Here is a 17,389-nt window from a genome sequence, read left to right on the forward strand (position 1 = left end):
AAAAAGACATCTACTGAGTGAGGCAGCATCAACATTAACAAATCTTTTTTTTCTTATTTTGGTATTTAGAGAGGCTGCATTCAGGTTTTTGATAGACTTTAATATGATGTCTACAGAAGAAACACAATGTGTTGTTCATCTCATTTCACTTTCACAAGACATTTGATGAGAACAAGCCAGTTATTAGTATTATTAGTCACACCTGTGCTTTTCCTTCTGCGACCAGTCAAACTGACTGTGTTAAAGGGTCTCTTGTCACCACACAGCAGAAACTAAGCCAAGGGTGACACCTGGTGGTGAAACACAAGACATGAAAAAGAAATCCAAGCAAACCCAGGAGTGAAGACAATACTTTGAAAATACTCCTTTCCATTTGCTCCATCCCTGACTGGCTCCTTTCCTCAAAGGCTGCTATGCTGAAGTTTATAGGAAAACCTAAAGGGGATATTTTTCTTTCTGATATCACAATACAGGACAACACCATGATATGCTCCACCGCAGGCCATACGTACGCAAAATAAACTACAGGAGGACATGAATATCTCAAAGCAAGATCATTAACAGCGCCAACATTTTCTGTGAACAGTGTTTTCTGTACCACGGGCTGATATTTTGGATCCTGACTGCAGTGATGAAAGGACTAGGCCAACACATCAGCCTAGCAGGATGTCTTTTTGGGTGGTAATCATCCAGTCCAGTCTGAACTGGTTCCCCCCCCATCTTCCTGTTTTCAATATCAGCTGCACCCATTCAGACCATGTCGTTTCCTGCTTCCTTCACAGATCTTGCAAGTTTACTGATGGGTACAACTGACATGTCAAGCCCCTTTCAATACATATCAGAGAGTGAATGTGAGGAAATGCAGCTCAGTTTGGGTGTGTATCAGTTTCCTTGCATGAGGAAATGAAACTATTTGACATTCACTGTCTCTGAGAAGTGAAATGGCGCAGCAAATAATTAAGATGGAGCAGGAAAAATTCAGCTGTGTGATCTGTCTGGATCTACTGAAGAATCCGGTGACTATTCCCTGTGGACACAACTACTGTAGGAACTGTATTAACAGTCACTGGGATGAAGAGGATCAAAGGAACATTTACAGCTGTCCTCAGTGCAGACAGACGTTCAGACCGAGGCCTGTCCTGGTGAAAAACACCATGTTGGCAGATTTAGTGGAGGAACTGAAGAAGACTGGACTCCAAGCTGCTCCAGCTGATCACTGCTACGCCGGACCTGGAGATGTGGCCTGTGATTTCTGCACTGGGAGAAAACTGAAAGCTCTGAAGTCCTGTCTGCAGTGTCTGGTCTCTTACTGTGAGCAGCACCTCCAACCTCACTATGAATCTCCTGCCTTTAAACAACACAAATTGGTCGATCCCTCCAAGAGGCTTCAGGAGAACGTCTGTACTCGTCACAAAGAGGCAAAGAAGATTTTCTGCCGCACTGATCAACAGTGTATCTGTTATCTCTGCTCCATGGATGAACACAGAGGCCACAACACAGTCTCTGCTGAAGCAGAAATGACTCAGAAGCAGAGAGAGCTCGAGGCGAGTCGACAGAAAATAAAACAGAGAATTCAGAAAAAAGAGAAAGATGTGAAGGAGCTTCAGCAGGAGGTGAAAGCTATGAATCGCTCTGCTGATAAAGCTGTGGAGGACAGTGAGAAGATCTTTACTGAGCTGATTCAACTCATTGAGAAAGGAAGCTCTGATGTGAAGCAGCAGATCAGATCCCATCAGAAAAGTGAAGAGAAACGAGTCAAAGAGCTTCAGGAGAAGCTGCAGCAGGAGATCACTGAGCTGAGGAGGAAAGACACCGAGCTGGAGAAACTCTCACACACAGAGGATCACATCCAGTTTCTACAGAATTACATCTCACTGTCAAATCTCACTGATTCTTCAGAGTCACCCAGCCTCAATAAGCAACCTCTGATGATGCCCACCTTTGAAGACATGATGGCTGCTGCGTCAAATGTCATATATAAAACTCAAATCCCTTTACTACAGACTACAGACTTATTCAGCTTCGACATCCGACCTGTTGGGCGGTTTGAGGATGTGACAGTAGCTGTGTCCCAGGTCAAAGTTAAAGTACAGGTCATTATTAATGAGCTATTGACTGGCATGAATGTTTTACTGCCACAACCAGAGCCCAAGACCAAAGCTGAATTCTTCCAATATTCACAACATCTCACGTTACAAACAGGAAACAGAGGGCTGTTATTATCTAAAGGGAACAGAAAGGTAGAGGTGAAACAATCACCAGTTCACAGACAGAATATCTTCAGGCAGTACGCGTCTACAGGTTCAGGTCTCTTCTACAGTTTTCAGGCGTGGAGTAGAGAGAGTTTGACTGGACGTAGTTACTGGGAGGTGGTTTGGAGGGGGAGCACAGTTTCAATAGCAGTCACATACAAGCAGGGAGCAGGATATGGAGGTGAATTTGGGAGCAACAACGAGTCTTGGGCATTATATTGTTCTAATAATCATTATGAATTCAGACATAACAACATCAGCACCTCCATCTCAGATCCACAATCCTCCAGAGTAGGAGTGCACCTGGATCACAGAGCAGGTATTCTGTCCTTCTACAGCGTCTCTGAAACCTTGACTCTCCTCCACAGAGTCCAGACCACATTCACTCAGCCTCTCTATGCTGGACTTGGGGTTGATCATGGATCTTCAGCTGAGCTCGTATAGACAGGAATCATTAGATGGATGGGTGTGTTTTTGTAGCTTCCAACTGACGACCTGATAAACTGTGTAGGAACACTGTGTTGTATCTTTGCTTTGCTCTTCATGTAGCTTACTCTACTTTTTTTTTTTTTTGAGACAATTGCTGTAATCATATCAAAATCATAGTAATCAAGTTAATATCAAGTAATTTCACACGGAGCATGCTCTAGACTCATAACTACACTTAAACCCCAGGTCTGAGTGGTAATTGCTTCTGTTAAAACACTGTTTAAAGTATGAACCAGTACACGCTATATGTATATTGCAGATGTCACCAGTCTCATATCAGGATTTAACGATTGTATATGAACAAAATTATTCAATAAAGTTGTTTTTTTTCCTCCAAGAAGTGTTCTTCATTTTGTTTAAGCTACTTGAACCAGCCCATAGCTGCCACACAGTGCAAACTAAGCCAAGGGCGACACCTGGTGGTGAAACATGAGACATGAAAAAGAAATCCAAACAAACCCAGGAGTGAAGACAATACTTCTTTCTTTACACGCTGCAAAGACAAATTTCAAAGGAAAATCTCAGGAAATAGAAAACATAAAGGGGATATTTTGCTTTTTGATATCACAAGTACTTTGAGAATAAAAAAACAGCTGTGATGTTTTCAGGATCAGATTGGCTGAGACATGCACCAAGTTACACTCCACTATAGGTCCTACATATATCAATAAAACTTGGAGTATGTTAATATCTCAAAGCCAGGTCATTAACAGCGCCAATGTCAACCTAAAATGTGATAATCTGAGCAGGATAAGTTTAAGGTTGTGTGGCAGGATGTACTGAAAAAACACACTGACTTGCTCGATAACCCCCTCCCTCATGCTTTCAATCTCAGTCACACCCATTCAGACCATGTTTCCTGCCTCCTCCACAGATCTGCAAGTTTACTGATGGGTACAACCAACATGTCGTGCAGTGCAACTGATCTCAAGCCCCATTCAACAATTAACAGTGAGGAAATGCAGCTCAGTTTTGGTGTGGATCAGTTTCCTTTCATGAGAAAATGAAACTGTTTGGTGAAATGGCGCAGCGAGGAGTTCAGCTGGACCAGGACAAACTCTGCTGTTCAATCTGTCTGGATTTACTGAAGGATCCAGTGAGTATTCCCTGTGGACACAGCTACTGTATGAACTGCATTAAAAGTCACTGGGATGAAGAGGATCAGAGAGTCCACAGCTGTCCTCAGTGCAGACAGACGTTCAGACCGAGGCCTGTCCTGGTGAAAAACACCATGTTGGCAGATTTAGTGGAGGAACTGAAGAAGACTGGACTCCAAGCTGCTCCAGCTGATCACTGCTACGCCGGACCTGGAGATGTGGCCTGTGATTTCTGCACTGGGAGAAAACTGAAAGCTCTGAAGTCCTGTCTGCAGTGTCTGGTCTCTTACTGTGAGCAGCACCTCCAGCCTCACTATGAATCTCCTGCCTTTAAAAAACACAAACTGGTCAAACCCTCCAGGAGGGTTCAGGAGAACGTCTGCAGTTGTCATGATGAGGTGATGAAGATTTTCTGTCGCACTGATCAACAGTGTATCTGTTATCTCTGCTCCATGGATAAACATAGAGGCCACAACACAGTCTCTGCTGCAGCAGAAATGACTGAGAAACAGAGAGAGATTGAGGTGAGTCGAGAAAAAATCCAGCAGAAAATCCAGGACAGAGAGAAAGATGTGACGGTGCTTCAGCAGGAGGTGGAAGCTATCAATCGCTCTGCTGATAAAGCTGTGGAGGACAGTGAGAAGATCTTTACTGAGCTGATTCAACTCATTGAGAAAGGAAGCTCTGATGTGAAGCAGCAGATCAGATCCCAACAAGAAACTGAAGTGAGTCGAGTCAAAGAGCTTCAGGAGAAACTGGGCAAAGAGATCACTGAGCTGAGGAGGAAAGACACTGAACTGGAGAAACTCTCACACACAGAGGATCACATCCAGTTTCTACAGAGTTACATCTCACTGTCAAATCTTAGTGAAGCTACAGACTCATCCAGTGTCAATATCCCACCTGTGCAGTGCTTTGATGGTGTGACTACAGTGGTATCAGAGCTCAGAGATAAACTACAGGACAGTCTTAATGAGCTATGGACCAAGATCCCACTGACAGTGACTGAAGTGGATCTTTTACTGCCCAAGACCAGAGCTGGATTCTTAAAATATTCACAACATATCACACTACAAACAGCAAGTTCAGAGATTCTTTTATCTAATAAAAAGAGAAGAGCAGAGACGACAAAATTTTCAGGGTGCACACTAAAGTTTTTTATGCAGTTAGATTCTGGACAATTACCCTGTGTCTTCTACAGTTTTCAGGCGCTGAGTAGAGAGAGTTTGACTGAACGATGTTACTGGGAGGTGGTTTGGAGGGGGTGTGCAGTCTCAGTAGCAGTCACATACATGCATACGGGAGGAGACGAATATGAAATTGGATTAGGAAACAACAACAAATCTTGGGCATTATACTGTTTTAATAATAATACTTTTGAATTCAGACATAACAACATCAAAACCTCCATCCCAGGTCCTCGGTCCTCCAAAGTAGGAGTGTACCTGGATCACAGAGCAGGTATTCTGTCCTTCTACAGTGTCTCTAAAACCATGACTCTCCTCCACAGAATCCAGACCACATTCACTCAGCCTCTCTATGCTGGACTTTGGGTTTATCATGGATCTTCAGCTGAACTCGTATAGACAGGAATTATAAGGTGGATGAGTTTGACTTTCTGTTTTGCTTCTAAAAAAGATTTTGTTTTTGTTGTGGTGTTTCTGCAACTTCCCACTGATGACCTGATAAACTGTGTAGGCACGCTGTGATCTGTCTTTGCTTTGCTGTTCATGTAGTTTAAAGACTGTTTTCTTTGTTTGTTCAACCACTGTTGTAACTGGAGCCTGTATTAAAACTTCTAAATTATATAACAAGATGTAATTAAATCAAATAGAAGAGATAACATAAAAAATCTGAATGAATCAAAATCTTTTTATTTCTGTGCACAATGTGCATTCATGATACATACAATTCACATTAAGACACAAAACTAAGGATAAATAAAAACTGTCCTGAGGCGACGATGTATTCAAAGCATTTGATGATGTGTTAAAACTATGAAACAATATACTATATATGTAGATAAAGAACTTAACCAGTCCAATACCAGGATTTACTGATTGTATGTGAACAGAATTAATCAATAAAGTTATTTTTTCCTCCAGTAAGTGTTTTTATGAGTTTATTTAAGAGACTACCAGCACTGCTACTGTTAGTATGGATATCACTTTAAGTATTATGCCTTAAATATGACATTTTTTCCATATTCAAACAGTAATTGTAGTAAGTGAATTTTCTGACTTAAATGTGAGTATGTAGAGTTAATTATGCTCTACGGTGGAGAATTAATCTAAAATATATTTATATTTGTTTACTAAAAGTACTTAAATCATCATCATAATGCTGCACCACAGGCTGATGTAATGTTTTCTTACTAAACAGAATGTATTCATGATGTAACTGAGAAAACAATTTAGTAATACATGAACAACAATTTCTAGGAGACAGATTTGGATCATATAATTTGTGCATAATGATACATTTCTTACATAATTATTAATGTTTTTGTCTCTTTCTTTCTTCATGACCTGACGGTGACTGACTAATTTTTTTCAAGCATTTTTTAAAGCAGTACCGTTTGCAGCCTCTGGGTGTCGCTGCAGGACCGTGTCTGTCTCTTTCAGCTCTGCTCTGACTGGATTCTGAGTCCAGTGTAAAAATCAGTGAGTGGTACAGCTGCTCGGACACAGGCTGGCAGTTCACACGGCTCCAAAACATCTGAACAATCACACACATTTTCTCAGATATTCCTACATCTACTGACGGTGCAGATTAAAGGTTGTTCAACACTTAATGACATTTTCCTCCCATGAAAAATCAGCTTTTTCTTTATTTCTTTTTCTTAAAACCACATTTGATGTTTATGATTTTGTGCTTGAGGACATTTTACAGATTCAGATTATATCTAACTTTCATGCCTTAACATTTTAATGTGTTTCTTCACTCTGCACAGGCTTTGGCATTTTTATTTTCTGCTCATTTACATAAAATAGAATCACATACGATACTTTCTCCCAACATTGCAGATAAAATAAGATAATGTGCATGCCACTGAATCCACAAAAACTATGTATTTGTCAATAGATAACTAAATGGTTTTCAGGGTAAACACTGACAGCAGCTGACAACAGGTTCAGTAACGAGTGGAGGTGGTAATTAAGTGACAATCAAACTCACCTGTTGACATGAAAGGTTTGTAGCAGTTCAGACAAACAAACCCTCCTTGATGAAGCCAGCAGGCATAAACACTGACTTGAACTGCTTGTATGGGGCAGGTGAACAATGAGTTCAGAGTGCTGTATCAAATAATATTCTGCTGAATGAACTATTAAGCCCTCAAAGAGTTTTCCAGGAAAATGTATGGCTTTCACTGTGAATCACGAACTTTAATGTATTGATTTGTGAACATGCACACAAATTTTAAAAGCACACATTTCAAACTAATGTATTTCAATTTACACACCAGAGTCATGGGTAGTTTGTAAAATAGTCACGAAATTTAATCTAATAAACGTGTACATGGACACGAATTTTCAACTGTCTTTGTGACAATCACCAAAACTTTTAATATAAATCTCAATTTGTGATCTAGTGTCACAATAGTTTGTGAAATAATTACAAAATTTAACGTAATTGTTTTGTGACACAAATTTTCCTTGCACGACTTTCAAACTAATATATCTCAATTTGAAATGTAGTGTTACCGTGGTTGGTGAAAAAGTCACGAAAACAATTGTATTGATTCCTGTACATGGACACGAATATTCCATTTTTCCTGTGACACTCAGCACTAATTTTAAGCTACTTTATTTCAATTTACAATCCAGTGTCATGGCAGTGTGTGATAGTCACAAAATTTCTGTAATGTATGTTTTTTAAACTACTTTTTTTCAATTTACAACTCAGTGTCATGGTAGTTCGTGAATTTGTCGGAAAATATTCCTGTTCATGGACATGAATCCTGACAATCAGAACAACTTTCAAAACTAATCTATTTCAATTTAAAACCTAGTGTGCATGTACATGGACACGAATATTTAATTTCTCCTGTGGCACAAATTTCAAGCTACTTTTAATTTACAATCCAGTCTCACGGAATTAATCACGAAATTCAGTCTATTGATATGTGTGCATGGACAAGAAATTTTGTCATGACATTCCAGTTTCAAACTAATGTGTTTAAATGTTCAACTCAGTGTTACAGTAATTTGTGAAGTAGTCACAAAACTTCTGTGACACTCAAACTTTCAAACTACTTTTTCCAATTTGCAGCTCAGTGTCATGGTCGTCCATAAAATTCTTAATGCACTCATGCCTTTACATGGACACGAATTTACGATTTGTTTCCTAACAATCAGCACAACTTTTAAATTTGCAATCCTTTGTCACCATCAGTTTCTAAAATGCTCATGAAATTTAATCTATTCATTTGTGTACCTAGACACAAGTTTTCCTTTTTATAAGTGACACTCAGCACAACTTTCAGACAAATTTATTTCAGTTTGCAACCCAGTGTCATGTTTGTGAAGTATTCATGAAATTTCTGAGTGTCATGGGTACTTTGTTAAATAGATATATACATGAATTTTAAAGTTTTTTCTTGACAATCAGCACAACCTACAAAACCAAAGTAATTCAATTTGAAACCCAGTGTCGCAGAAGTTCGTGAAAAAGTCACAAAAATCTATTGATTCATGTACATGGATGCGAATGTTGCATTTTTTCTGTGGCACACAACAAATTTCAAATACATTTATTTAAATTTGCAACCAAGTGTCATGGCAGTTGTTGAAATAGTCATGGAATTTAATCACTTTAATTACACTTAATTATGGTTGCGCTAAGGCACTTTTTACATGTTATTTAATGCTCTTTAGTCCGGTATGTCATTTAATGCTGTTTTGTTTGGGGTTGATAAAGAAATAACATTGCATTATATGACATGTGAAAAGCCAAGTGGGCAACGGCGCCCTCTGCAGCCATGAGTGGTAATTAATTCTGTTGGGCTCCAAGTTGGAGTTAGAGGTTAAGGGGTTTTCATGCACAGAAAACAAAGCCTCACTGAAACCAGGCTGAATGGTGTATATTACCCATAATTCCTGGCTTCTGGAGCTGGAAGTGCTGTCGCTGTAACAAACACACCAAACTCCATTCAGAATTCTTCATATTTTCAAAGTTTCCTGGCTGGATATCAGAGATGAACGCTGTTTTTTTTTTTTGTTTTTTTTTAAACTGATCTACAGTTTGGCGTTATTCTTGAAGTTGCTGGGCCTGATTCCAGCGGTTTAAGCTGCTGACTATCACTCAGTTAGAGGGAGATCGAACCTAAAAAACCTAAGTTACATAGAACAAAAACAGATGTTCAGGGAGCAAAGTGGCTCAATTCTCCCTGTTAGCAAGTCAGTGAACCATCATAGTGATTTTGCAAATATTATTTAAAAATGAAGTTATTAACGGAAAAGCAGACAGATTTAAAACCCACTAAATTTATACCTTACAAGCTCCTTGTTTCATATTAAAAACATTATTTTAACAATGTTTTTGGTCTTCAAAGCAGCCCTGCATAAATGACATCAGGCTCCATTGGGGTCCTAAAAGTTGAAATTTAATTTGATTTATCCCTACAACCAATAAAATTACTCCTGTAACGCTGCTAACAGCATGTTAAATCATCTTTTTTTTGGCCGCTATCTCTCAGTCTCTCTGTCAAATCTGCATCAGTTCCACATCAGAGGCCTCCAGGCAGACTTAGATAATGCTCTCCATATTTACAGTGGCAGGAGGATTGGGAGGTTTTTGACTAGATCCCATTTGTGTGAACCTATTAGTGCTGAGCGCTCTGAGCTCCCTCTGATACGCCTCTGAGATTAGGCAATGGTATTACTGTAAGAGGATCGACTTGCCTCGAGGTGAGGGCCGAATATACGGGGAGGGAGGAACACACACAAAGACGGGAACATGCTCACACAGATAGGACCACACACTCCCCAGAAAAAAAATCAGGACCTGGCAGTGAGAGTGGGGAAGAGATAGAGAGGAACACACACACTTCAAAATGAAGAACAGGAACCAAGGAGCTGCGATGATAACGATTGTTATGACAGAGGTTCACTCCTTAGGAAATTACAGTACAAAATAAAGGTAAATTTTGTGTGCTCTGTGCATTAAAGCAAGAAGTATAAAACCACAAAATGTGGCTGTTTCTGCATCGATCATAAACTGAGCTGCAAACCTGTTTTTTTTTTTTTTCACCTGCTCTAAAACACAAAACATGTCAGGAAAACACCTGCTTGGATACTCTTCTTCCAGTGATGGAGATGTGTGATGGCAGCCACGGTTCAGGTGGTAGAGTGGGTTGGCGGTTCAATCTCCAGCTCAAGCTACTCTTAATGGCAGACAAGCGTCTTGCATGACAGCTCCACCAAAGGCAAAAATTGTAAAGCTCTTTTTGTTTTTTTGAATGAATATGTACAATATTTGTTGATGTGGAACGCATATAACCATAACCATATATTCCTTAATTGGTGTAAAAGCAAGGCTTTATATATTTATCACCTTTCTCTAACCAAGATTTACTCAAGTGCTGTACTTAAGTGCTAATTCCTGTTTCTAACTAACTTATTTTTGTTGTTTTTTTTCTGTTGTTGTTGTACCTTCTATCAGAAATACTAATATTGTTCTCACCAGTGCAACTGCAGAGATCTCAGGTTTTAAAAAGGTTGTAAACAAACCAACTAACTGTCTATAATAACAGGAAAATTCCCTCATTGTACAGTAGAAGCAGCAGTCAAAGTTAAGTCAGTCGTCTTAGTTTCATGTTCCCAGGTCTCAGTTGTCTTTATTACTGTTTGAAATTATGGATGAAATTATGAAAATAAGACCTGAGTTGTATTAAACAGGACAGATTCTTTCTTCCCTCAGTTCGTGTGAATATATGTGTGGAAGACAGCAAACCTCGGTCAGGAAGAGAGAGGTTGATGAGGAGGAAGTTGCAGCCCTCCCCCTGGCAGAGGGAGAGAGAGCGCCTCGTCATAATTTATGACTTAAAAAGCATGAATTTTTCAGCGCACAGTGGCAGAGATGGCACTTCATGTTTACGACAATCATTTCCTTAGTGAATGATTCATGTGGATGTGGTGCTTATGAATCTTTCAGAGAACAAACAGAAACACCGATGCTCAGAGCTTTGAACTCCTTCGCTAGTCGCTGCTTCAACAGGCAAACTGAGTGTCTGGGAACCGTGACGTGAGTGTGGGAACAAAGATCCTACCTGCGTTGTCCGCAGGTTCGTATTTGTCTGATTTCTTTTGTTACACCTGAAAACAAGCTTGTCCTGGGTGTTGACATCCCAGTTTCCTAATGAGTGGAAAGCACAACTGTCCGAACAATAAATGGACTTATTCATTCACCCAGATGTTTTTGCTCCTGTGTGGCCAGAAGCCTAAATCAGATACACCTGGTTGCTAGACCAGCACAAGACTTAACGAATCACAGGAATCAACCCAATTCTGGTCTAATTTCAGGTCTAGACATTGGCCCAGGGCGGATCCAGGTGCTGCTAACTGTAGCTGGAGTCTTTATTGCCCAAAACTAGGCCAAATCTGGCAGTGGTATGTGGGGCGGAGCCGTCAATAGTCCAACTGGAAGTAAGCTAACAGCAACTGCCATGGCTGTATGTTGAAGCCAACACAGGGCTAAGAAAATAGTTGTGTAACTTGAATTTTAAAGTATTTTTAACATGGAAGGGATTGCTGATATGCTAAGTTACATTAATTGCGGTCTGTTGTTTTTAATTTAGTTGTAAGTTTTTGCTATCACTACATAGCTAATGTTAGCATTAACAGCTGTTTACTTACTACACTAGAAAAAATGTTGCAAGTTCAGCATCAGTCTTTATTCCTTTACTCACTAAGCGATAAAACACAACACCAATGTTAGCTCTTCTTTACTTGTATTTCTATCACTTCTTTTCTTCCACTGAAGTTAGCATGCTAACCAGCTAGCCCTTGTCATCTTGTAATACATCTTGTCTTGTAAATGCAACACTGTCTGAAACAGCTGCTAATGCTGACATTAGCTTTGTAGTGTTAGCAAAAATGTACATATAGCATCTTTAAACATTTCATATTTGCATTTAAATGAGATATTACAGCCTTATTGCCTTTGAATCTGAGCCTGAGATGGAGGTGTTGGTGTAGCCGTGTCTTCATCCCTAAATTTTAATATTATTTATTCATGTATAAATTTATTTAGGTTTTTCCTTTTTTGTGCACCAGGTGCAGTTCCTCTATTGGCCACTGGGTGTTGCTCCAAGAAAACTCAGACTATATTGAAGTGAATGGTTCCGAAATTCCAATTTTTTTTCTTCTCTCAGTCTGAATGAATAAAGGTAGTCCAGGTCAGGCTCAAGCCAAAAAGCAACACTTTTAGCTGCTGTCGTAGCCGCTGCACCACAGCTTTGCACAGATGCACCACAACTGTCAAACCAGAACAGCTCTGCGATGTTTTTGCTTCCAGCCAGTCTGTGTGACTGTACTTTCAGTTTTTCAGAGATTTGATCAGCTTGGAGCTTGGCGCTAAATATGGAACCAGGCTATTAGTGGAAGACATAAAAAAACGTTAGAAGGACCACTGTCACCCTGATATCACTGTCGCTCCTCAGCAGAACTATGTCCTCCTTTCAAAATCACATTTATCTGTTGACTGGAAGCTGCAGTCGCCTGGTGGAAATCTTTCATCTTGCCTGTGTAGTGCCCTTCAGAGGGCCCTACCGGCTGTTTGGATTTTAGCCAAGGTTACTATAGAAACACACAGAGGGAGAAGTGCAGGGAAACAGGAAAGGCTGGCTCATGCTAATGGAAAACACGCTTATTGATTCCCACAAAAAAAATACACACACATATTTTATATGAAATGTAAACATGGAAGTTTCATTTTTGTCAGTGACCTGATGAAAAATGACTGATTTAATCAAACAAAGTATTGATTGTTTAACTGATTAACTTAAGGTCTGTTCCTCAAATGTATTCTTTATTCACTCATCCTCGCACATTTAAATATAATTTGGGGTAAATAATACATCATCCTTTTGCTAACAATAAAAACAAAGGTCTAAAAATGAAATTATATTTAGTTATTTTCTTATTTGTTGTTTGTTACAACAGAGATGATCAAATTAGTTTGATGTGTGATCGAGTGACTTCATCCAATCACATCCTGACACTGGGGGTTTTGCATGTGTGTGTGTGTGTGTGTGTGTGTGTGTGGCCTCACAGGAGCGTTATTCTCTTTGAGGTGAGTTTGATATTCATGGCAGACACCTGCACAGATCACAGCTGAAAAATTTAAATCGTGTTGACTGTGAGAGTATGGAACCAATGAACGAACGAACGAATGAGCAGATGAATGAATTAAACTGTTGATCAAACATGTTAAATTAAAATGTATGTTTGATTGAAGTCAGCCACACAGAATGCACTCAACATGCATATTAAAGAAAAAAATCTGCATGAATAAATGCACACATGAGCAAGAGAGTTAATGAATGAATGGATGAACAAATGAGACAGAGTGAAGGAATGAGTAAGTAGATGTCAAATAGATGACAGCGTGTGAATAAAGAAAAAGACAATAGAAAACGTTCAGAAGTTTTGTTTGACCTGCATCAAAGTACAAATACTGTTGAACAGTTGTGCTGTTTGATGGTTAAATCCAACCTGGAAATGAAGCATTTGTCGTTTCAAACTTCTTAAGAGTTGATATGTGCAATTTGGTTGCAGGTTTGTGACATGTTCAGGGGTTGTGGCAACTAATTGTGGCAAGAATCTGACTGGAACGCCACTGAAAGATTTTTTTAGGCTAACCTAAAATATTAACATCATATACAATTTTTAAAGACAACAATTTCCTTTCTTCTTCTGAAGTTAGCATGCTAACCTGCTAACCTGTCTTGTTACTTTCTGATTGCAACTCACTGTAGCATCCAGACCTGGAAGCTTAAACCTGCAGTGTGGAACTTTTGTCCCCCTCTACTGGCAGTGAGAGTAATTACACAAACAAGGAAAAGACATTGATCACTCTCTTTTTTTTAAGACTCTGCGTTCAGAGTAGATTAGAAGAAACTTTTCATAGACACATAGTCCTACTCAAGTCCAGGTTTTCAGGACTTGTGACTCGAGTCCTTAAAACTTGGGCTTGAGCACTGACTGCATTCAGACTTGGAAGTTGGAGACTTCTTGTTTTGGCGTAATAATTTGGCATAAGTTACTGAGATCTACATTACTACTGTAACGTTATTCAGAAGATAAAATACAGTGGGCTCACAGTCAGGGACTCGGACTTGAACACTGGGTCCTCAAGACTTGAGGTTTAGTGACTGGACACAACACAGGCAGCAACCACCGATGTTCAGAGTAAAGTAGTGTCCACTTCAGTGACCATCATTTGGAATAGTACACTGATTTTTATGAAGGATTCACTGGAAATGAGAATTTCCGCTTGCACTACCTTATTGCCTGTAACAGAAACCTCTGCCTGGTGACTTGACAATGAAAATGGACAGACAAGGTAAAAAGTTCTAAAACATAATTGGTTTTGGTCTTTCTTGGTTCTTTTTTATTATAATTAAAATAAAATGTGCGAATGAAACTCAAGAATGCAAGAGTATACGATAACACTGCATTATAGTTGCAGTATAAGTGTTCCCTAAAGACTAATACTTTTTCATTATGCTTTCTCTTTTATGTTCAACCCAATTCTTCACAACATTTAAACTCCCCCGGCGCTCTTCATCCCCTGAGGTTTCCTCGTTCGTTTGACTCTGAATCTCCTCCTCTCGTATTCAAACACAACTACTTTATTATCATTAAACATTTATAATATTACGTCCCATTTAGCTGGACACAGTTAGCGTGCCTGTTTTTAGCTCACGTCGCCTCCGCTGGGACTCGGACTCTCACCCGGGCTGCGTTAGTGCCTTGCTCTGCCAATTAGGGATGGTGGATCAGTAAAATGCTTCACCCAGGGGATCAAGAAAATAAAATGAAAAGGAATAAAAAATAAAAACAAAAAAAGAGACGGGGCATGGATTTGAACCAATAAATCAAACTGATACAGGATCATTATGTTAATTTTAACCTCAGAGGGCAGTTTCACTTAGTACTGATGTAGGTGTGTGTGTGTGTGTGTGTGTGTGTGTGTTCTGCATCTATACACACAGAACACATTACTCTGCCAGCTGAGACCCAAACAATAAAAAACAACAAATAATAAAACTCTTCTCCATCTCTGCCTCGTCCCTCCAGGACAGCCAATCCCTCTCTCTCTTTTCTTTTCCTTTTCTTCCTTCTTTCTCTCTTTAAGTTTTCCTTCACCACAGATTAAACATCACTGAATTTTTAACTGTTTTGCATTTAAAGTTGCACTAATCCATTTATTTTATATCAGTAATCAATGAAATGATGTGGGTAAGGGGTTTGAAATATTTGGGCATTTATCAGTCAGTGAAAGGCCAAGGAAAACTGAAAATTGAGATGCATTATGGGAAATGTAGGCTCCAGTGTTTTGGTGCTTACAGTCAACTTGAGTTTTGATCGTTTTACTCAGTGGATTACGCCTTTAATGCAGCTTTTACTGTATCACACTGACAAGGTGGGTGAAATCCCAATGTCAGTTAATTATAAAGAATAATCGAATACTGTACAAGTGTGTGTACAAATAACACAACTTTACCCCTTTTTGATTTCCATGTGGATTGGTTTAGGCACAAAAATCAGTTGGGTTGTGGTTGGGTTGGATTAAAACAGCAAAATGACATTTAACAGCACTAAAGGGCCTGAAACGATGGTAAAAATGTCTGATACAAATGTCCTGATGTGTCGTTAAAACGTCCAGTTGCTGGTTTTGAGCAGAGCTCTCCTGCTGCTTGTGCAACTTTTACTTTTTGCCAGAAAAGTCCCTTCGCCATCCACCAACAGCAACCTCCTCCTAATGAGTCAAAACATCGTCTTATAAAACGAAAAGGAAGTTATATGTAATCTGAAATGCATCACATGGACGTGGGAAGGATTGGCGTAACCACCTGCACATATTTTTCAAGTGTAAACTTGTATTTTTTGTTCACAGATTGAAGAGAATGGGCTGCAACTAAGTCAGAGTGGAAACACTGTTGTTTAGTTTTGTCTATAATTTATTATTTTAGTTCTTATTCATCAATCAGGAAAGACACAAGTTAGCATAAATTCAGAAGCTTTGATAACGACTGCACCTCGGTGTGATGACCTTAAAAAGGTTGATATGATCATTTGTGCTCAATCAGATTATTAATTAAAGCACAAAATTTAAACTAGCGACTAAATCTGATTAAACAGTGTGGAGTGTTAAATGACAGCAGGGATTTCAGGTTTGATTTAACAATCTAATTAAATGAAAATCCTTCAAAGGACAGAAGGGAATGTAAGTGGCTAACGTGAAAAAAAAGATGTACTGAGTCATTACAAATACACAAGTATAATTTTTCCAAATTAATTCAGAAATAACCTAATTAAACAAAATTGTATTATTTAAAAGGACCTCGACAGTGTAATGCTTTTGTAGACAAAGTGGTTGCCTCTTCACACTGTAATTTACTTTAATAATAATCTGTAATAAATAAATAATGTTTAGATCTTTTGCTTTCTGCTGTAGAGAAATAAAGGTCTGGTGAATTCTGGTTATATTAACGTGTTTCAACTTGTATATATTGTTTTTTTTTTTCTTTGGGATTTTCTGCTTTATTAGATGCATTAGAAGAGCGACAGGAGAGAGAGAGGGAGGGAGGAGGATATTACAGTAAACCTAATAAAGGACAAATAATATGTAAGATTTATGGTTCTCATCAATAATAACATTTCTGTTAAAAACTACCAGAAAATATGAGGCTGACAGAATAATATCAACACATATACAGTCAGCGATATCTGTTTTTTCTTCATTCATCTTTTGTTTCCTCTCTCTCTGCTCCTCCAGTTAATTTCATTAAGAGTCATATTGTTGTAGTTTTTATCATTTCGTGATGCCGCTTGTTTGAGATCCTCCTGCATGGCCCAGAATAACAGCAAAATCTTGACTTGTCACTCAAGGCTGTTTTCCTTGAGTCCTTTTTTGAAGTTTCTGCTTAAAACTCACTGTTATCTTTTGGCTTTTTCTGGAAGTTTTCTCTTCTGATGAATACGAAGAGCTTCAGCCATTGTTGCTACTTCCTCAAGACAGCCTGGATGCCACAGTGAGTTGCTATCGGAAAGTGACAAGACAGGCTGACGCTAGCTGGTTAGCATGCTAAAGTCAGTAGATGAAAAAAAGTGCAAAACATTAGCATTGCTTACCACCTTTGGTGAGTAAAGGAATGGAGTTCAATGGTGAACTCGCAGCTTTTCTTCTAGACTGGTGAATAAACAGCTGCTTATGCTAACATTAGCTAAGCAGTGATAGCAAAAACTAACCACAAACAGGACTGTGGACACAGGCCCTATTCAGTGGTGTGCAGCCACCTCCAGGCTGCAGTTAAAAATGTAG

The 17,389-nt window shown here is 39.1% G+C and overlaps 2 protein-coding genes across 2 annotated transcripts; both read left to right on the plus strand.

Moving 5' to 3' along the window:
* The first annotated feature begins 783 nt into the window (after positions 1-783).
* Positions 784-3,081, plus strand: LOC108901164 (tripartite motif-containing protein 16-like). The gene has a single exon (XM_018702584.2). The coding sequence runs from the start codon at positions 942-944 to the stop codon at positions 2,694-2,696; it is 1,755 nt and encodes a 584-aa protein (XP_018558100.2). The 5' UTR covers positions 784-941; the 3' UTR covers positions 2,697-3,081.
* A 192-nt stretch (positions 3,082-3,273) lies between these two features.
* On the plus strand, positions 3,274-4,806 carry LOC108901163 (E3 ubiquitin/ISG15 ligase TRIM25-like). The gene is given in 2 exon segments (XM_018702583.2): positions 3,274-4,697; positions 4,699-4,806. Coding segments are annotated over 2 exon segments (1,020 nt in total). The 5' UTR covers positions 3,274-3,744; the 3' UTR covers positions 4,766-4,806.
* The last annotated feature ends 12,583 nt before the right edge of the window (positions 4,807-17,389 follow it).

Source organism: Lates calcarifer, linkage group LG9 (assembly GCF_001640805.2).
Source record: "Lates calcarifer isolate ASB-BC8 linkage group LG9, TLL_Latcal_v3, whole genome shotgun sequence".
Classification (NCBI taxonomy): Eukaryota; Metazoa; Chordata; class Actinopteri; family Centropomidae; genus Lates; species Lates calcarifer.

Excerpts from the sequence above, each read along its gene's own strand:
- LOC108901164 (XM_018702584.2), top strand. The coding sequence starts at position 942 with ATGGCGCAGCAAATAATTAAGATGGAGCAGGAAAAATTCAGCTGTGTG.